The sequence below is a fragment of the Pteropus vampyrus genome, unplaced genomic scaffold (assembly GCF_000151845.1).
Source record: "Pteropus vampyrus isolate Shadow unplaced genomic scaffold, Pvam_2.0 Scaffold287, whole genome shotgun sequence".
Taxonomy (NCBI): domain Eukaryota; kingdom Metazoa; phylum Chordata; class Mammalia; order Chiroptera; family Pteropodidae; genus Pteropus; species Pteropus vampyrus.
The window spans coordinates 1,841,918-1,859,711 of record NW_011889068.1 but is presented as its reverse complement, the minus strand read 5'-3'; the positions used below and the strand labels follow the sequence as shown (position 1 = coordinate 1,859,711).

The window sequence follows — 17,794 nt, the reverse complement described above, 5'->3', positions numbered from 1 at the left end:
GATTTTAGTCTTTGCTATTCTAATTGCTTTGTCTCTTATGGTGGGATTCAGGAAGATTCAAAAACTGTATCTCCTCTGGAGTACATGTTTACTAATAAACTTATTTTATAGGTGCCAATTCCATTCCAGAAAGCTCTAGATGAAACCCCATTTGACCTACAGAATAATAAAGGTTACACTGATGTGTCTGAGACAGAACATTCACTTAATTATCTAAGTGAATCAGATTCATAGCACAGTACAATGTCAATCAGTCATTAAATTAGTGGTAAAAATGACTGACAAAAAAATACAGTTGACTCCCTAGATATTTGATAGGAACTGAGAGTGAAAGATTACCACTCCCACTGTGATCGATACGGTGATTATTTTGACATCACCAGATGACAGAAGGTGACAAGAGGGAAATGTCGTTATAAGTAATATCTAATAACAGAGATACCTTTATGACAAACTGTCATCTTTACTCACTTTGTCACAGAAGACCTTGATCTGGCAATAAGCTCTATGAATGGGTTTATTGCTACGATTATTATAACTGTATGTATCAATCTGAATCATCAGAGGAAGTCCTTTCACTCCTTTTTGGGAGGAGAAATCTGTACTCAGGCAATTGACGGTGATGAAAATCTGAGGGAGAGAGAAAGAAAGGAAAAAGTTCATAAGTCACCATAAAAAAGATATATAAAAAATGCATAAGGCTTAGACTCGAAATCAAAACACTAAACCAATATGTAAAGACAACTGAAGAATATTTGGATGCTCTGGCGTAAAAACATTGAGCACATAAAATATTATAAATTATGTAATTTCTAATTATAAATATATAAAAATTTTTACTTTCATATTTAATCTTGAAACAATTAAAATTACTTTCCTTAGAGTAGACCAGCAGTCTTATTTTTGAAACATGCATAAGTTAGCTTGGTAAAACACTGTCTTTTCAACATATTAAAGCTATCACTTCTCTAATCTCTGGCCTGTTAGATTAAAAACAAACAAACAAACAAACGAAACAAAACAAAACTAGATAACACCTTCCTTTGAGCATTATTACACTGAAACTTATTTCTTTACATATCTGCTTCTCCTACTTGACTATTAAGATTTAAGACCATTTCTTATCATTTCTGTATTTCTGTATTTCTTATTATTTCTATATTTCTTATTATTTCTGTATTACCTAATGTAGTGCATGGTGGAGCACAGGCAGTCAATAAACATCTGATGAATGAATCGATGAGTTTATCTGTAAAAAACCCACTAGATTGGGAGTCAAAGCTCCAAGATTTAGTCCTAACTCTAACGTTTCCTGGCTAAGAAACTTCAGGCAGGTCCTTAATTGTCATTGGTTTTCAATTTTCCCTTCAGATGACTTTTTAAATCTTTTCCTGAAGGACAAAATGTAAATACTATTATACAAAAAGTGAAAAAGTAAAAGAGGAGCTGGCAAAGGGAAGACATGAAACAGGAAGACAGAAATGTAGTAAAGGCACCGGCATCCTCAGCTTACGACATGGAGCCTCAAGAGGTACAACAGAAATTACATGCATCCAAAAAGAAAAGGAAACTCAAGAAAATTAGTAAAGATTATAGTACTGAGCAACAGAAAAACTAAAAATAATAATTTTATTATAAAATATTGGGAGAAATAGAGAGAGGGGTATAAATGACTAATTTATCCTCATTTTACATAGTAGGTAGATGTCAGTATCTATATACCATTTAAAGTTCATATTTCATGAAGTAGAGATATAAGTAAGGCACCTAAATTTATGTGGTAACTCCATGAATATTAAGAGATGGTCTCTGGGAAAAATCAGGAGTATTGTTTTTATACTCTTGAGTATAGTATTATACTCTTCGTATTATTTTCATCTGACACCATATCTATTATTTTTACTTAACATAAAATTTTAAATCACTCATTGTTTTAAAATTGTACATTTATGGATTCTGAAAGCCATTTCATTAAATGTATTATTTGGCCCATGTTTTATTTGGTCCCCTTACATTTTTATTCACCTTCAAACCCTTGATCTGAAGCCTTTAGCATCACAGCAACACCACAGAGAATAGTTCTGCAGAGAGCAAAGACCCACTGCCACGGGCTGCATTTTAAAATTTAAAGATCATTCAAAGTTTTTATTTAACTGCCAGGCATGATCTAATTCATTTCAAGCTCTATGCCTATATGCTTTTGGTAATTTACACAAAAAATTTTTTTAAGCAAGAATAACCTTTATTCCTTGGAAACACAGTTGTGAAAGTATATCAATAAGATTAAAAGATTCAGAACACATGTATTTGTATGTAGCACATACACTGCAGATCAGCACACCTGCTAAAATGGAAACACCTGTAAACAAAAATCTTAGAGACAGTTTATAAGTCATAAGAGATTCCACTGTGCAAGGCATGCAGATGATCCCTTCTTTCTAGATAGATTTTTGTGTTAACAAAAAAACAGATCGAGTTTCAGCAATAAAGTATCTCAAGAGATGTCAATATACATTTTTTAAAAGCTTAAAATGTGCCGAAGTACAATTAGATATATAAAAGTGGCACAAGAATTGATTTCACAAAAATACTAATGAAAGATATCTCAGGCCTATCAAGAGAAAAATGTTTGACTTGTGGCTTGAAATGGGGGAGGGGAAGAGTATTTTGGCGTGAGTTCTACCTAAAAAACAATATGTATCTCACTTTTAGTGCTATATCTATACAAAGATCATTAAAAAACAATTTTTTTTTGAGCTCCTTCCTTGCCAATAAGAGACACATTAGCAAGGCATCACACATCAATTGCATTCAAGGCCAGATGACTGGTCTTAGGGACATGCTAATTACAACAACTTTGTGCCTTGTGCCACAGGCTCTCTTTTTTCTGGTCAACATCTGAAAACAAGTGCCACAGATACATTCATTTCATTCATTCATTCCTTTTATTAGTTCACTCATTCATTCATCCTATAAACATCAACACAAGCCCACAATGGGTCAAACTCAATGTTAGAACCTGCAGATAAAGAAACTCAGCTCCCTGCCTCACAGAGCAGACAGTCCAAAGGGAAGACAGATGGGCAATGACCAACATGGGTGGTCAAAACTCTCCAAAGTGAGATGTGGTCGGAGGCCAAGAGAACACAGAACAGAACACAGAACCTGGAGGACACTAGTGAAATACAAAACCCACACAGACAATGGTATAAGACAATGGATTCCATCATGTATTATTTAAGAATGGTAGAGAAAAAGAGCGAATATCAAACGATTCAGGGGCCCTGAGTGATGAGGACTGCTAGGAAAGAATATGCCTGATTCTCCTACTGAACATGCTAGGTAAAAGGAGACAGAAAATTCTGTCTGCTGCCCTAATTGCAGAGAACATTCATTCATGCAACAAACCTTTTAAAATACCTACCATGTCTCTGAGGCTGTGCGAAGTACTAGCGCAAGCGCACTAATTATGATCCTGGCAATCAGAGAAGTCAGGGGCTAAATGGAGAGAGAGACAACATGACGGTGCCCTAAAGATTACAGTAACTTCATCAAACACTGATCTTCAGGTCAAAAAATAAAAGCATACTTTCTTAGGAACACTTGACTTTCTTTTATTGTTATTACTAACAGTGGGATTATCTTGGTCAGAATGTATAAATATAATTTTATGTTGGCAAACCAATGACCACTCTGGTGAGCTACGCAGTTGTCCGTGTTTTTGGCCATGTATTCTATATACAAATCTTCCGGTTGGTGCTGTAACTCACAAGGGCCTCAACCCACACTGGTTATTTTCTACTTCCTCATTAAGCTTGCCTAGTACTATAGAAGCCAGAAGAGAAAAGTGTTCTGATGAATATTTCCCATGCTATTAAGATTCATGGTTGGCTCATTGATTTATCCATACGTCACTCACAGCGGACATATACTCAGACAGGCAGGAAAAAGTATTCATTGTGGCCTTGTCAGCTCTAAGTCTCGACTAAGAGAGCTGGGCTGATGGAACGTATATATTTACAAAGGCCACTTGACTGGAACAGACCCCCTGAAATAACAGATGCTTACTGGCAATATACTACAATAAATAGACTAAATCCTCCTTGGAGGAGCGATAACAATCAGCCACCTAGTAGAAAAGGTCTTTAAAGGTCAAATGAGCTACAATGCTAGACGACCAGGAGACAGGCTACATCTCCTTCATAAAGGTCCTTTAATAAAGGGTCCAATGGGTTGTCTTTGATTCATGGCATCCTGATTCTATAAAAAAATAAACAACACTAGAATTTGCCTTTTTAGCTACATCGTATTCGCCTCCCAGAGTCATCCTAACAGACAAAGATTTATAATAGGGTTGGCACTGCTTTCCTTTTGCCTGGCTGCCTGACCCAATAGCAAAGCACAGTTTGAGTACCTGGTGATATCAATCATAGTCTCGCTGTGCTGCACTCAAAACCCAAATGGTTGAACTTTAACTGCAGTTGGCGGGTTGGGGGAACGGGCAGGGGTGGGAAGGCATAGAAAGACATTAACTAAAACATTGGCTTGGGAACCGATAAGCATTAATTTGTTTCATCTTGCAAACCCAACCATGTCCCAGCTCCATGCACAGCAGGCATATATGAGATCAAATTTCTTGAAAGTTTATCTACAAAGCACTATTTGTGAACATGTATTACAGAAAACTTAGGGAAAGGTATACTTTTCTCCAACAAATGTTCATCCAAATGTCAAGCATGGAAAGTTCTTTTTAACTTCAGTAGGAGCCCTGATTATGTAAAGAGCATATAAATGTGGCAAACAATGTCCCTGTCACCCAAGAGTTATAAATATTACATATGTTCATATAATATTTTCAGAACCTCAGTTATAATTTCCTATAATTCTAACAGTTCCTACTTTATTTTTTAGAAAAAATATTCATTAAATCAGGTGCATCCAGGCAGATAATAGATACATTTTAAATTTTGTCATTGGTTCAAAGATTGATTCCGATAGAAAGATTGTTTCTAAATGCACCAAGACCTTTCCAGAAATAGAGGCAGTCTTAGGACAATTAACATTTTTAAAAATAAAGTCACATTTCTACATATGAATTACAATTCCTATTTGTAGTTCCTACACAAGACAAGTGACTTTGCCCAGGTTATAATACGTCTCAGTTGTGTGCTTGGTGTAGTAAGATTTATTAAAATAAACACAGATCAATGATGGGCTTTAGAATTGCTACATTAAGTTAATTATTAACTCCTAGGATTTTTCTGAGTGCCGCCACTAAAATAAATGAGGCTACCTTTGATTTACAAAGCAATTTGGGGGTTAAAAAAAGCATAAAATCCATGATTTAACAGAAAGTATTTATTTTCCTCTTTAAGCAATTGTATTTTGCATTTTCAAGATCTTTCTGATTAAAGACCACGAAAGCTATTTATTTCCTAAGGTTGAGACTCTGAAGAGCTCTTTTCCAAGAAATGGCATATGTATTAGCTTCTGAATTACAGGGTCATGTTGTACACCATAAAATCATCATTTTTACTCTAAAACATTAAAAATATATAAATACGTAAGTGTGCTCTTGCCAATTTCCCTACTTCTTGGTTCTTGGAATTATTAAAGACCTTAAAGATGGTTTTCTTACATTTCAGCATTTTTCTTCCATTTTATATGATTGTATTTGGGTGCGGATGCAATGCCAAAGAAGACAGAAAGATAAACTAAAAGTAGATAATATTAACATACGAAATCTCAGTCTTGGGTATTTATTTGTTTCTTCATGCTTTAATTCATCAAATATTTATCAACTGCCTGGCATTATGCCAGGAGGTGGGACACAAGAATGACAAGACAGATTCCCTGCCTGCAAAGAGCTTGTTTTTTGTTGAGGATCTAAGAAACTTCTAGATTTCCTGATGCCTCCATTTATACAGCACTCTTAGGGAATGATTTAAAATCTGATAATATATTTCTTTACTTTCTCCTTTACATCTGTGTACACACACATGCATTTGGTTTACTCACATATTCTACCATAGTTTTTTTATATTCTTTCAGTACTCATTTTATTTTCCATTTTTAGAACATACTAAGTGTGTTCCCAGTTGACAGCCTTTGCTGTTTGCTCTGCCCTCTACCTCCAGTGCTGTCCCCACAGATCCTCACATTGCCAGCTCCTTCTTCTCATTCAGTCCAATGTCAACTCTTCAGAACTACCTGCTTTGACCACCCATCTAGAGCTGAGTTCCTCCTCCTCTTCCAGCCTCAGCCCATGGCCTATAGCACACGCTACCACACTGCTCTTTTCTATTTTCTTCATACTGCTTAACATTATTTGAATTTATCTCATTGTTTATCTGTTTAGTGCTGAATTGTCAGGTCTGCTCCATGAGGCCGTAAACCCCTAAGAGGAGGCCTCTTGTCTCCCTCGGGCTCACTCTAGTCTCAATGCCAGGCCCATGGTAGATACTCGACAAATATTTGTCCAATGAATTAAGATAAGATTACTTTTCTAAATACACATTTCCATCTTCATCCATGCTCTTGCTTTCATAAGCAAAACCTCCTAAGAGCTGAGATTGTTTTGAGTAGCTCAAGTTGTCAAGATAATACAGTAGGGTTAGCTGGTCTGACCAGGTTTATCCTCAAAAAATATTATTTGTCCTTATATCAACAAATATAAAATCAGCACCAACTATATATTCAGTATGTGTGTCTGTCTGTACACACAGACATACACACACACAAACGCGGAGGATGCTATGTATAGAGGATGCTATGGGAGGTTTAGAAATCTATAGTAGCATCCTGCCCTCAAGGAAAAAGTGGGATCTAACAGTTTTACCTGTTGTATAAGGTATATAATTAGACACTAAGTTAAATATTGCAGACTACACATGGCGTCAGAACTTGATGAAAAGGAGAAAGCTCAACAAGTTAGCCAGGGAAGATTTCCTATTGGAGTCCTGAGCTGGAAGAAAGAGACCAGCCTAATAACGGGAGAGGAGGGTTTGTATTAGGGAGCTTAAGAGGCCTGAAAAAGGAGGTTGATGAGGGAAGAGGCCAGCCAAGATGCTTGTATCACTGTGATCAACTAATGAACATTTGATGAGGTCAAGAGTGTATCCTTGAAGCCAAGAGAAGATAGAACTGTGGCCACAGTATCCAATATCCAGGTTACAGAGAGGACATGGAGAGTGAGGGCCGAGAAAAAGTCATCAGGTTCAGAAGTAAAGAGGGTCTGCACCCCTTCCAGAGGCTGGACTAGTGGAGGGAAGGATGGGAAACTAGATTGCTGGGGCAGGTCAGACACAACGTGAATATGAAGAGGAGGCACCTTCGCTGAGAATTTGGGCAGAGGAAGGAAGGATGGACAGGACACGGGAAGTGGGCAGCAGGGCCCAGCAGAGGTGTTCTTCCAAATGCGAGGAGGTGTTCACACAATAAGAAGAATGAATGTAAGAGTCTGCAAAAAAAAGAGGAGTCTGTGGGAGCTAAGAGCCTCAGAAACAGGGATTAAATGAGATCAACTCACAAGTGAAGTTTTGTAAGAAGAAAGACAGAGCTTTCAATGGAGCTGATCGGCAAAATGAGAGGAAAGTACAGCAAGAAAAAAATGTACAAGAGGCTCAAAAAAGTATGTACCTGGTGCAAATGCTAGCACTATGGCCTTGGACTAATTATTTAAACTTCCTGGGCCTCACGTGCCTTATCTTTTAAATAGAGATAATAATCTCTACCTTAATACCATGACACTTAAAATGAGATCATGTTTTAAACCATAAAGTGCCATGAAAATCCAAAGGAGTTTACTATCATTGTTCCTCAATCGACCAACAGTTTCTTGTGTATCCTTCACAGTTTCTTGCATATCCTTCTAGAAATATTCTATGGACAGACAGAACACAGATCCTTTTCTTTTTTTATACAAATGGTAGCATAGTAAACATAGTTCTTCATCTTGTTTTGACAATAAATTTCGAAGATAGCTTTTTCTCTCTTTTTTAAAGAGCCATGAAATACGGAGCGACGACTTCTTTAACATTAGTTTTTTTCCAGTTTTTTCATATATATTCTATATTTTTATGTTTCATATATTTCATCTTATAACAATGATGCAATGCATGTATTTCAACATGGCTTTTACACGCATGTGAACATATAAATTCCTGGCAGTACTACAGGTCGTGTCATTGACTATATTTAATCTGAATTTTGTCTTTACTATTTCACTAGAATTGCTTTCTCCAAGGTCAGCCTTCCCAATAGCAACCTTATAAGCAGGAGATCTCTAATTTAGTATGCATCCGGGGGGTCTTGTTAAAATATAGATAGCAAGGCTCTACCCCCAGAGTTTCCAGTTCGGAAGGTCTGAGGCAGAGGTCCAAGTCTGCATTTCTAACAGTTTCCCAGTTGAGGCTGATAGTGGAGACTCAGGATAGGAGAAGCCACTGCCTATAGCACTGACTTCGTTGGCCAGTTCCTCCTTCTCCTTTTCCTCTCCCCACCACCTTCCTCTGTACTCTCCGTACCAACCACCCCTTCCTTCTCTGGTCCTTCTTCCTCCAAATGCTCTAAATGGGGTGGGTTTAAAGTCCCATCCTTGACACTCTTTTGCCCATCCCGCTAACACTCTCCCCCATCAATCTCATCATTCCTCGGGACTTTGGCGATCCTCTCTTTTAAAACAGCGCTAACTTCTATCCTGCGCTCCACAATCCTTGCCTTTCTTGTGCTTCCCACAGGCTGCACCTCTGAGCACCCATTCTTCTACCTAGCATGTGCTGCTTCCTTCCGACTTCCACATGTCTGAATTCTACCTGACCCTTAAGACACAGCCCACGTGTTACATCCTCCCTCATGTCTCCCCTGACCCCACAGGAAGGCGATCTCGCTACACGCTGAAGTATTTAGAAGTAAAGTATAGGGTGTGTGTGTACGCATGTGCATATGTGTGTGAAAGGGAGAGCGGTCAATCAAATCTGGCAAAATACTAACAATGGGTCAATCTACGTGAAGGGTATGTGGTATTAATTGTAGTCATCTTTCAACTTTCATTTGAAATTTATAAAAATAAAAAGTTGGGAGAATGTTTTAAAAATAAACATCATAGTTATCTCCCTCTCCAGAACTCTCCTAGCACTTTAACTCTATTTTCATTAGAGCCGTTATTTTCTACCTCGTACTGCAGTTATTTATAGCTATGTCTCAGTTTCCTCCCTCCCTAGCCCAAATGTTCTCTGACAGCAGATGCTCTGTCCATGAATTCTCACTGTCTGGCCCAGTGCATGATATGCAGCAGGTATAATGCTTTAAAGGAATGACTGCCCTTTTGCCAGAGATAATGTATAAGATATTACTACTAGATCCTCCCAATACAAAAAGGCATTGTGGAAAGAGCAAATGCTTCGAACAGCCCACGGTGAGAATTCCAGTTCTGCCATGCATTAGCTGTGCAACCTTAGGCAAGCTTAGCCAACCGATCTGGGATTCAAATTCTTCATTATTTAAATAAAAAATTATATCCACTTAAAAATATGAATACTACATGATGTATAAAAAGCACCTGGCAGAATGCCTGGCATACGGTAATCACTGAACAAATATTAACATGGTGCACACTCACACAGACACACACATACGCATACACACATCAGTCCATGAAATTCAAGTCTGTAATCTAACTCTCTGCATACACACGGCAGTTCACGCATGTAAGTTACAGAGCCCTAAGCAGAATTCAAGTCAGAAACCATGGATACTCTCATTCTAACAAAAGATTAAGCTGTTGATAACTTCGGCAAGATGCCTTCCGAAGACTATTCCTTCTATATATGAATTAACTCTAGCTTTACAGCTTTTCCTGCCATCCATTACCTTATAAAACTGGAACAAAAGCATGACTTTATTTAAGTTCAATACCGAAGACTCCAGCAAATGTTTACCTTTCCCTTTTAAAGCCTCCATCACCCATACCACGCCCCAACAAACACATAAAATGCCATTTGCCCTGCTTCACGATGTGTATCTCAACCTTTTAAGAGCCCTCCCAAGAGCTTCCCCCAACCTTTTCTTTACTTTTGAGATCACAGAAGATGTCCTTTAATAGTGTCTAACCTTCCATGAGATAATCTGTTTAAAATTGGGCTCAACTTAGGCAAAACAGTAGAATGTAACTTTTTTTAAATCAGTAATATCTATCAACCCCATTTCATTTGAGACTGGCTTATCAGCAGAGAGAGAATGCCCCAAGTGCTGGCAGGAGGTGGGGACAGGCTGGGGGATGAACTGGGTCATGAACCCACAGGGCATCAGGAGTATGGCCACCTTCGGCCAGTCTTTTGCTTCTCTTCTCATCCCGAAAATCAATATTTACATATCTTCTCTTCTCCCTGGAGTTTAGCAGAAAGAGAGCACAATCCGTTCAGAAACATCCCCTTAGAAAGCGTGATTGATTTATCAACACTACAAAACTGTAATTTTCTAAGGCACTGTGCTTGACACACAGTGAGAGCCCAATAAAATCCAATTAAATATTTTAGAACAAAAAGAAATGTTGAAAGAAAGAGTGAAGGAAGGAGAGAGCAGAATAATAGATTTGGGGTAATTTAATGGATTTGCCATGATTTGGTAATGAATTTCAAGTCAGCCTTTTAATTAGCATAGCCTTATTTTCTACTCAAAGAGACCGAATAATTTGCAGTGTACAAGAACATCTATATTTTCTCTAATTTACTACCTTTCATAGGCTGTAACAAAGCACTGCCATTCTCACCATCCTGTCTTTTGAACTACTTAAATTGAGATGAGGACAGAGGCTGTTTTTCCTATCCATCAACAGCTGATGGAGCAAAGCTAGGCTGCCTTGTTGACCACAAGTTGTACCTTGAAAAGACAGCAGTGGGAAGAGAAAGGGTCGACCCATACAGGAAAGAAACCTGGACTTCACATGGAAAAAGTAAGTCATCCTATATGGCAACTCTAGTTATATTTCACAATGTGAAGCAAGCCTTGACACGAGCCACAGTGAATGCCCTTATGTACGGGGCAGCTGCAGGGCGGTGCCTGGGCACGACACCAACTTCATCTCCTTCCTGAAGAATGGACTTACAAATAGAGGAGAGAACTTTTTACTCCCAACTTTCACTTATATTTCCCTGCTCGGCCAGCCGACTCATCTTAGCACATCCATGTTCTACTCTTCACACTGGATCTCAGTTGTTCTATGGTACCTCCTGGGTATTAGAGCAAAATCAGGCACAAAGCCAATAAATAAAGCAAAAATATAAAGAGGAATGAGGCTCAGAGGCAATATCAACATGCATCCCTCACCTTGCATTTTCTCGCAATGTCAAAAAGCCCTTGTGTAAATCCTAATTCTTTTAAAGCATCCAAAGGGACCCAAAGTTAGAGGACTCCATAAAATGAATATTGCTCACGTGTAAATATTTACTTCCAATTTACCAGCTTGGTAAATATGGGTTTTAGTTTATTTGATTTGTTAAGTTGCAAACAAAGTAGATAGCCATTGTGTGCCTTTTGCAACCTTTATTTTCTCTGATAATAATTGTCATTCTGGCTTTGAATTTTTTTTTATGCTCTGCTTCCCGCATAGTGTTGCAAAAAAGAGTACACAGTGAATAGTCTTCACTATTCAAAACAGAAAAAAAATACATAAAAGAAAAGTGTATGGAAATAACATAAATGAGTATAAAAATGAAATTTTGGACACCAGGGAAAGGAGCTAGAGATAAGTGGGGAAAATGGAGAATAAATGTGTAAAGGTAAGGAGAAAAAAAAAAACAATGATATGCCTCAGAGTTGTAATATCAGAAAGCATGTACTGATCTTCAAGTAATATGGAGGTAGTAGTTATGCAAATGATGTGATCACTAATGTTAAGCTAACACACACACACACACACACAGAGTTGAAGAGGGCAAGGAATCCAAATAGTCTTCACGTCTCATATCCATTCTGGTCAAAGATTTGTATGATATCAACAGGTAATATAGCAGGGCAACCAAAGACATGGATAGGGAGAGACCTGTGTGCTAGAAATGTTGGACTAGTAAGCCCACCTTTGCTGGTGGGGAGAGGGACACAGATGGGACACAGAGGGTGACTTGATTAAACTGTTTTGCTCAAGGAAATGGGGCTGATCATTTGTTTTCTTTCTTTCTGGATCTATATATCTTGTGCCCTATAGGTTTCTTTGAGAAAGAAAATCATAGCATGCTTTGGTCTAAAAAAAAAAAAAATTACAGTTTTCCTCTGTTGGGATGGTTAAGAGCATGGACTCTGAACTCAGAGGGACATGAGTTCAAAGCCCACCTTTGCATCTCCTAATCCAGCAGTGCTCGGTACGTAGCAATTTAGTATTTAGTGGAATGTGAATCTGAGATGCACAGATCCACGGCGTCTGTCAGTCTCTCTGCTCCCAGCCCGGCCCCACCGGGTCTCAGACCTGCACATCCCAATCCCATCGGGAAAATGTGTTAACGAAGATGAAAACACATCCCTGATCTGTGTCCTTGGGCCTCTAAAACTGCAACAACTCTCTCTCTGTAAGTTCCTCCCCAAGCCCAAAATGCAGGAAGAAAGTTCACCACTGATCTCACAAGGCAGAGGGCTGAGCTAGCCAGTCTCCGAAGCCCCTCCTGCAACTCAGGGCGGAAGGCGGAAGGAGGGGCAAGGTAGGCCCCGCCCCAGAGAATAATCACTCTACTTCTGCAAGGCAGAGGTGCTAGTCTAGAGGGCAACAAAGAGTAACCCAGGAGAGGCAGAATTTCATATTACTGAATTATAATAGCGTTTTCTTTTTAATCCTAGAGATAAGGGGATGGGCTAGCTGTGGATTTCTCCGTTTGTTGGATGACTGAACAATGCTGGCCGTGAGGGGGGAGGAACATTTTCACTGACTCCAGATCATTCCAAAAGGCTTGGTTGCAGCAGAGGGATTAAAAAAGGGTTCATGGAAAGAAGTCTCCTTCATCTGAGGTACTTTGTAAACCACGAGAGGAGTGAAGCATAGAAATTGGGGGGAAGGAAGGTGCAAGGGAATTGTATGGTGTTCCAGGGGAAAGAAACAAAAAGGAAACTCAGTTTTCAAAGAGCTAAGGAGCATCTTTATGCTCAAGTGATCCTCTGCGGTCACATGAGAGAGCCCTTTGCAGCACACCGAAATCGGTTTAATCTTCAAATCCCTGTGAACAGAGGAAACGGCACGGGACAAAAATGAGGGGCCCAGTTTCAAGAATCTCCTTAGAAATCTGGGAGAAAGGAGAGCCTTTAATTAGGGTTCACTGTGCTCCTGCTCTGGGAGGTGATGTCATTGCCTGGAACAAGGCAGCACTCGGTGCCAGGAATCGTAACTCACCGCTCTTTAACAATTCGATAGGGTCTCGCGTGGGAATTCCTCAGCTGGGGGATTAGTGACCAACAAATCTAGTTTTTAGGTACCCATGTTTGGCTAAGGGAAGAAAGAAAAATTGAAGTAACTTTTTAAATGAGTCACATGAAAGAATGTAGGACTGCAGTCCTCCCATTAGAATCATGTGGGTGGGACCTTAATCTGTCAATTTTAATAATCTGTTTTAATAATCCCTGCTCCCTTCCCCGCCGTTTTCCAGCTAAGGAAAGTGAATCTCAGAAGGGAAAGTCACAAAGCCGGCTATTCCAGTGCCGGGATTAGGGCCTCATTGCCCAAACCCCATTTCGGTGCCTTTTCTTCTGTACCATCCAGTGCCTAGTGCCCTATCAATTTTCAAGTGGTGACAGGGTGGACACTCATAACCTCATCCACCTAGATGTCACCTGAGTCACTCCCAGGAACCCAGGGATACCCGTTCACATCATGTGAGCTTCCAGACTACACAGACCCTTAGGGGGAAAAAAATGTCCTGTTGGAGACTATTGAGTCACCGCACAGAAAGACACTGTGGCGCAACTGGCAAAACCGGTCCTGGGTGGGAGAACTCGTCACAGTGCTGCCAGAGTCATGCTGCCATCGATGCTGGGCACCAGGAGCTCATTCCCAAACCTCGTTTTAACTAATAGTTTTAACACCTTCACTAGTCAAATTTTTTTCTATAATTAAACTAAACGATTAGAATTTCACAACCTTTCCTTTCTTCTATTGATGCTAAACAAGTAGAAGTAAAATGTAGGTCAGCAACAGAAGAAAAGGTAGAAATATGCTCTGGGAAAAGCTGTCTACCTTGTCATCAGCTCTTGCTTATTCACATGTGGTAAGATGACCAATACTGAACTGCTATTGTTTGTTTGTTTGTTTTACTAAATGCACCAGAACTTATATGTCCAAACACAGGCTACCCTTCAACATAGCCATTTTGGGAAGACATACGGTTTTCTCGAATGATCCTGCTGGGGCTCAAAGTGTATTTGTAGTGTCTCTTCTGACACTGTCTTCTTCAAAGCTGGTCTTGCGCAAAAGAAATCTCATTTGTAACCCTAGAGTGGTATTCTCCAAGTTGTCGTATGTATTTACATGTGGGCCCAAGTGATTTCTTGTGTCGTATGTATTTACATGTGGGCCCAAGTGATTTTTTTTTTAAAACACCTTCGAAGATCAAGATTTACAGCCATTGTGGGCATTCAAAAGGATGTCATAGCAACGCTCTTTAACAGTGCCAACCCGAGTGACCTCTGGTCTGCTGCCAAAGGCCTGGCCGGAGGAGCCAGTGGGTGCGGGAGGGGCTCCTGGCCCCATTTCTATCAGTGGTACCATGTCAACCTCTATCATGTCACTGCTTTGCCCAACGCTGAAAGTCAACGAAGATATAAACTGCATGTTCGGTTGTCTAAGCGGGTGTGGAATTTCTGTCCTCTGGCCACGTAAACCAAAACATCATGGAATGGGGCCTCAGGCCTGAAGCCTACAAAAGATTTCTGTGTAGATGATACCAACAGGAACTCAAAGCAAATGTAACTGCTCCTGAGAAGAAGTCCATCATACGAAAATCATAAACATTTCCATTGTGAGAGGGATGCCTTTACTTCTTGCTTTGTTGAAAACGTTTTTCTCAACCACATGATTTTGTTTTTTGCAGTCTGCTTATTATAAAATGTATGTCAAAGAAATACCCTAGGCTCTGTGAGTTGGGGGAGGGAGATCTTCTTGGCCTATGAAATGCTATGGATTTAACTTGTAGAGTTTTTTTTTTTAAGCCCTTCCAGTATTTTGGGAGGAAATTATATGGAATTATATTTTATTACTTATTGGTTATTCAAACAAATTTTGCTACAACAAGCAAACACTGCCATTTGTCAAAGCATATGTGAGCTTAAATTCTCAGCCTGAAACAACACACATGCGCAAACACGTATTTATTTAAAGGAAAGTACCTATAGTAAATGAGTGAATTCGTCTTAACTGGGCTGAAAGACCAAGTCAGCTCAAATTAACTATCTCGCTGGTTTACCGCGGAGCCTCCATCATTCAATCTGTCCATTTCGTTTCAGGCATTTTCTTTAAAAGGTCCCTACTGACACTAACAGTTCATACATATACCCACTAGCACTCACTATCACAGATTGCACAATAATGAAACTTAGAGCTACGAAGATCACAGCTCACGTTTACAGCCGGCTGCACACGGACGAGGCGCTTCCAGTGACAGGACCCCAGTGACTGCAGCAGGCCCGCCCCTCACTCCTCACCCTGCGTGTGGTTACTGGTTCCCCCGCCTCCCTTCCCACAGCACTGGATTGTCACATGTCACACCCAGCATGATACCCGGGACAACCGAGACAAGTGGAAAAGTTTGTTTTATTTTGTTCCGAGTGAAGGAACTGAGGCCCAGAGAGGTGAGATGCTTTGCTAGGGACTCTAACCCCGGCCCGCTGGCCCACCGCACAGACTGCCCTTTCTTTATCTGCCATTTCTTTCCCTAGCCTGGGGTGGGGAGAGGGGCCTGAAGAGAAAGTGCAGGGCTTGGCTGAGGAACTTTAAATGGAGGCAAGAGTGGACCCTAGAAGACGATCTTCCCTTACACTTCTGTGCAGGACCTGACCTCCCACTTAGTGCAGGGCCTCCTTCCTTCCCACGGATGCTGTGAGTCACTGGAACATTCTCCAGGCTGCTCTGGCACTCTGTTGCTGCTTGCCCATTTAGGTCACCTTTCTTGGGCCTAAAGCCAATTTCATTTACACTGTTTTATACATGAGTGAAACAAGACACTGAGCAATTCATCTCCTTCTATAAGTCATGCCCACGAACTCCCATCCAGCTTCCTTTCTCGCCCAACCTTCCCCCAGCTCGCAGACAATAAAGCATTGAAAGGCGTTGTTTACATTGACCTTTTCATTAGTTTGAAGACAAAGTTTTGTAATGCCGTCTGTAGATGGTACGTAACTGAAGTAGAAAACAAACTTATGTTTCATCTGGAACCTTCTCTTTAGAACAAAATAAGGATCAAGAATCAGAAGGTATAGAACACAGAAGAGTGGGCATAGCAGAAAAGTTTGGAGTTTTCATAAACTCAAAGAAACTCTTGGCTAGAAAGTAAATCTGAGTATCAGCAAGTCTCACTTTTTTACCCAAACCAGTGCAATGGTGGACGTCTGTCCTCAGGGCACACCTTGCTGGAGATTGTACCGTTGCCCTTCTTAACTACACTGGCACCAGAGAGAAATAGAAAAAGCTTAAGCCGTCCCGATAAGAAAAAAATAGCTCAAGGTCACAGTGGCTATACCCCAGGGAGTGAAGTTCAGACACCTGCAGCCCTGCTTCCTGCCCGCTCCCTCAACCAGGTTATGGCTGGAAGGAGTCCTGGGGTCAGGAGGCATGCCCAGTCCTTTACCTACGAAGATGTTAGCTCTGAGCACTTTCCTGCCTCTGAAGGAAGGCAGCTGTTACAGAGGAATCTGGGAACATCTGTGCAGGTGGAAAAGGATTCCTGGTCCAGTCATGTCAGCCCCAAGTGCTAAAATGGAGTCTGGAGGGTTTGGGAGGGACGAGTGGCTTGGAACATTCTGCAGAAGGCCAGGAGGAACAGGTACACTCCTTTTTCTCCTTTACCCCACAAAAGACGGTTCAGCGGCACATAACTGAACGTGTGTGACTTTTAAAGAAAGATAATAGGTTCATTTCCTTTGATTCTGGCTCACGTTAACAGTTCTTTCCCTACCAATAAAGGCTTTTGTAAAAAAATCACCTGCAGACAAAGGACGTATCACTTAAAAGGTCTGAACAATGAATCAGTGCTACTTTTCCACTCACCTTCGCCTCTTCATTCACGTCCCAGGTGAAGGAAACAGCGTTATATGCAATCTCTTCAATGTTTCCAATTGTATTAAAGCTCTCCTTGTAATCAGCTGTAACAGTAACAAAAAGAAAAGGTTTTAAAAGAGTAAGAGTTACTAGGTGACATGTAGTAGACTGTCATTTTCCAATGGGGAAATTGAAACTCTGCCTCTTTTCTGGCTGTCTCTATGGCAACGGTTAAGGATTTGTGTTTGCTGATATTCTTTCACTAATATTTATAAGAATGTAAGCATGTTCCTCTAGTAAGAGTAAATCTAGGTGAAGGAATGTTCCTAACTGATCTGTTAATTAGTTTCATTTTTTTTAATTAGGTTTATAAAGTTATTAACTTCTTCTCCACTTGAGTCCCTTGTCACCTACCCTCTCCCAGTCCTATTCAGTTTCCTGCCGCTTAAGTTTGCTAGAAGTGCCATAGTATTCCATAGGGATTGTTTTATAGAAAAGAATATTGTGTTTATCAGCCAGACAGTGTCATCAGGACTGCAGTGAAGAAATTCCAGGAGACTGCTGGAA

General features: G+C 40.1%; 1 protein-coding gene across 1 annotated transcript in view; it reads right to left on the bottom strand.

The window, feature by feature from the left end:
• GRHL2 (grainyhead like transcription factor 2) overlaps nucleotides 1-17,794 on the bottom strand; it is a gene marked incomplete at its 3' end in the record, with an annotated part of 108,164 nt that overhangs the window by 43,878 nt on the left and 46,492 nt on the right. The window contains exons 7-8 of the mRNA XM_011376198.2: nucleotides 17,237-17,331; nucleotides 472-630 (exon numbers count right to left, since the gene is read on the bottom strand). Coding sequence (XP_011374500.1) covers nucleotides 472-630; nucleotides 17,237-17,331 — 254 coding nt within the window. The remainder of the gene's footprint in view (nucleotides 1-471; nucleotides 631-17,236; nucleotides 17,332-17,794) is intronic.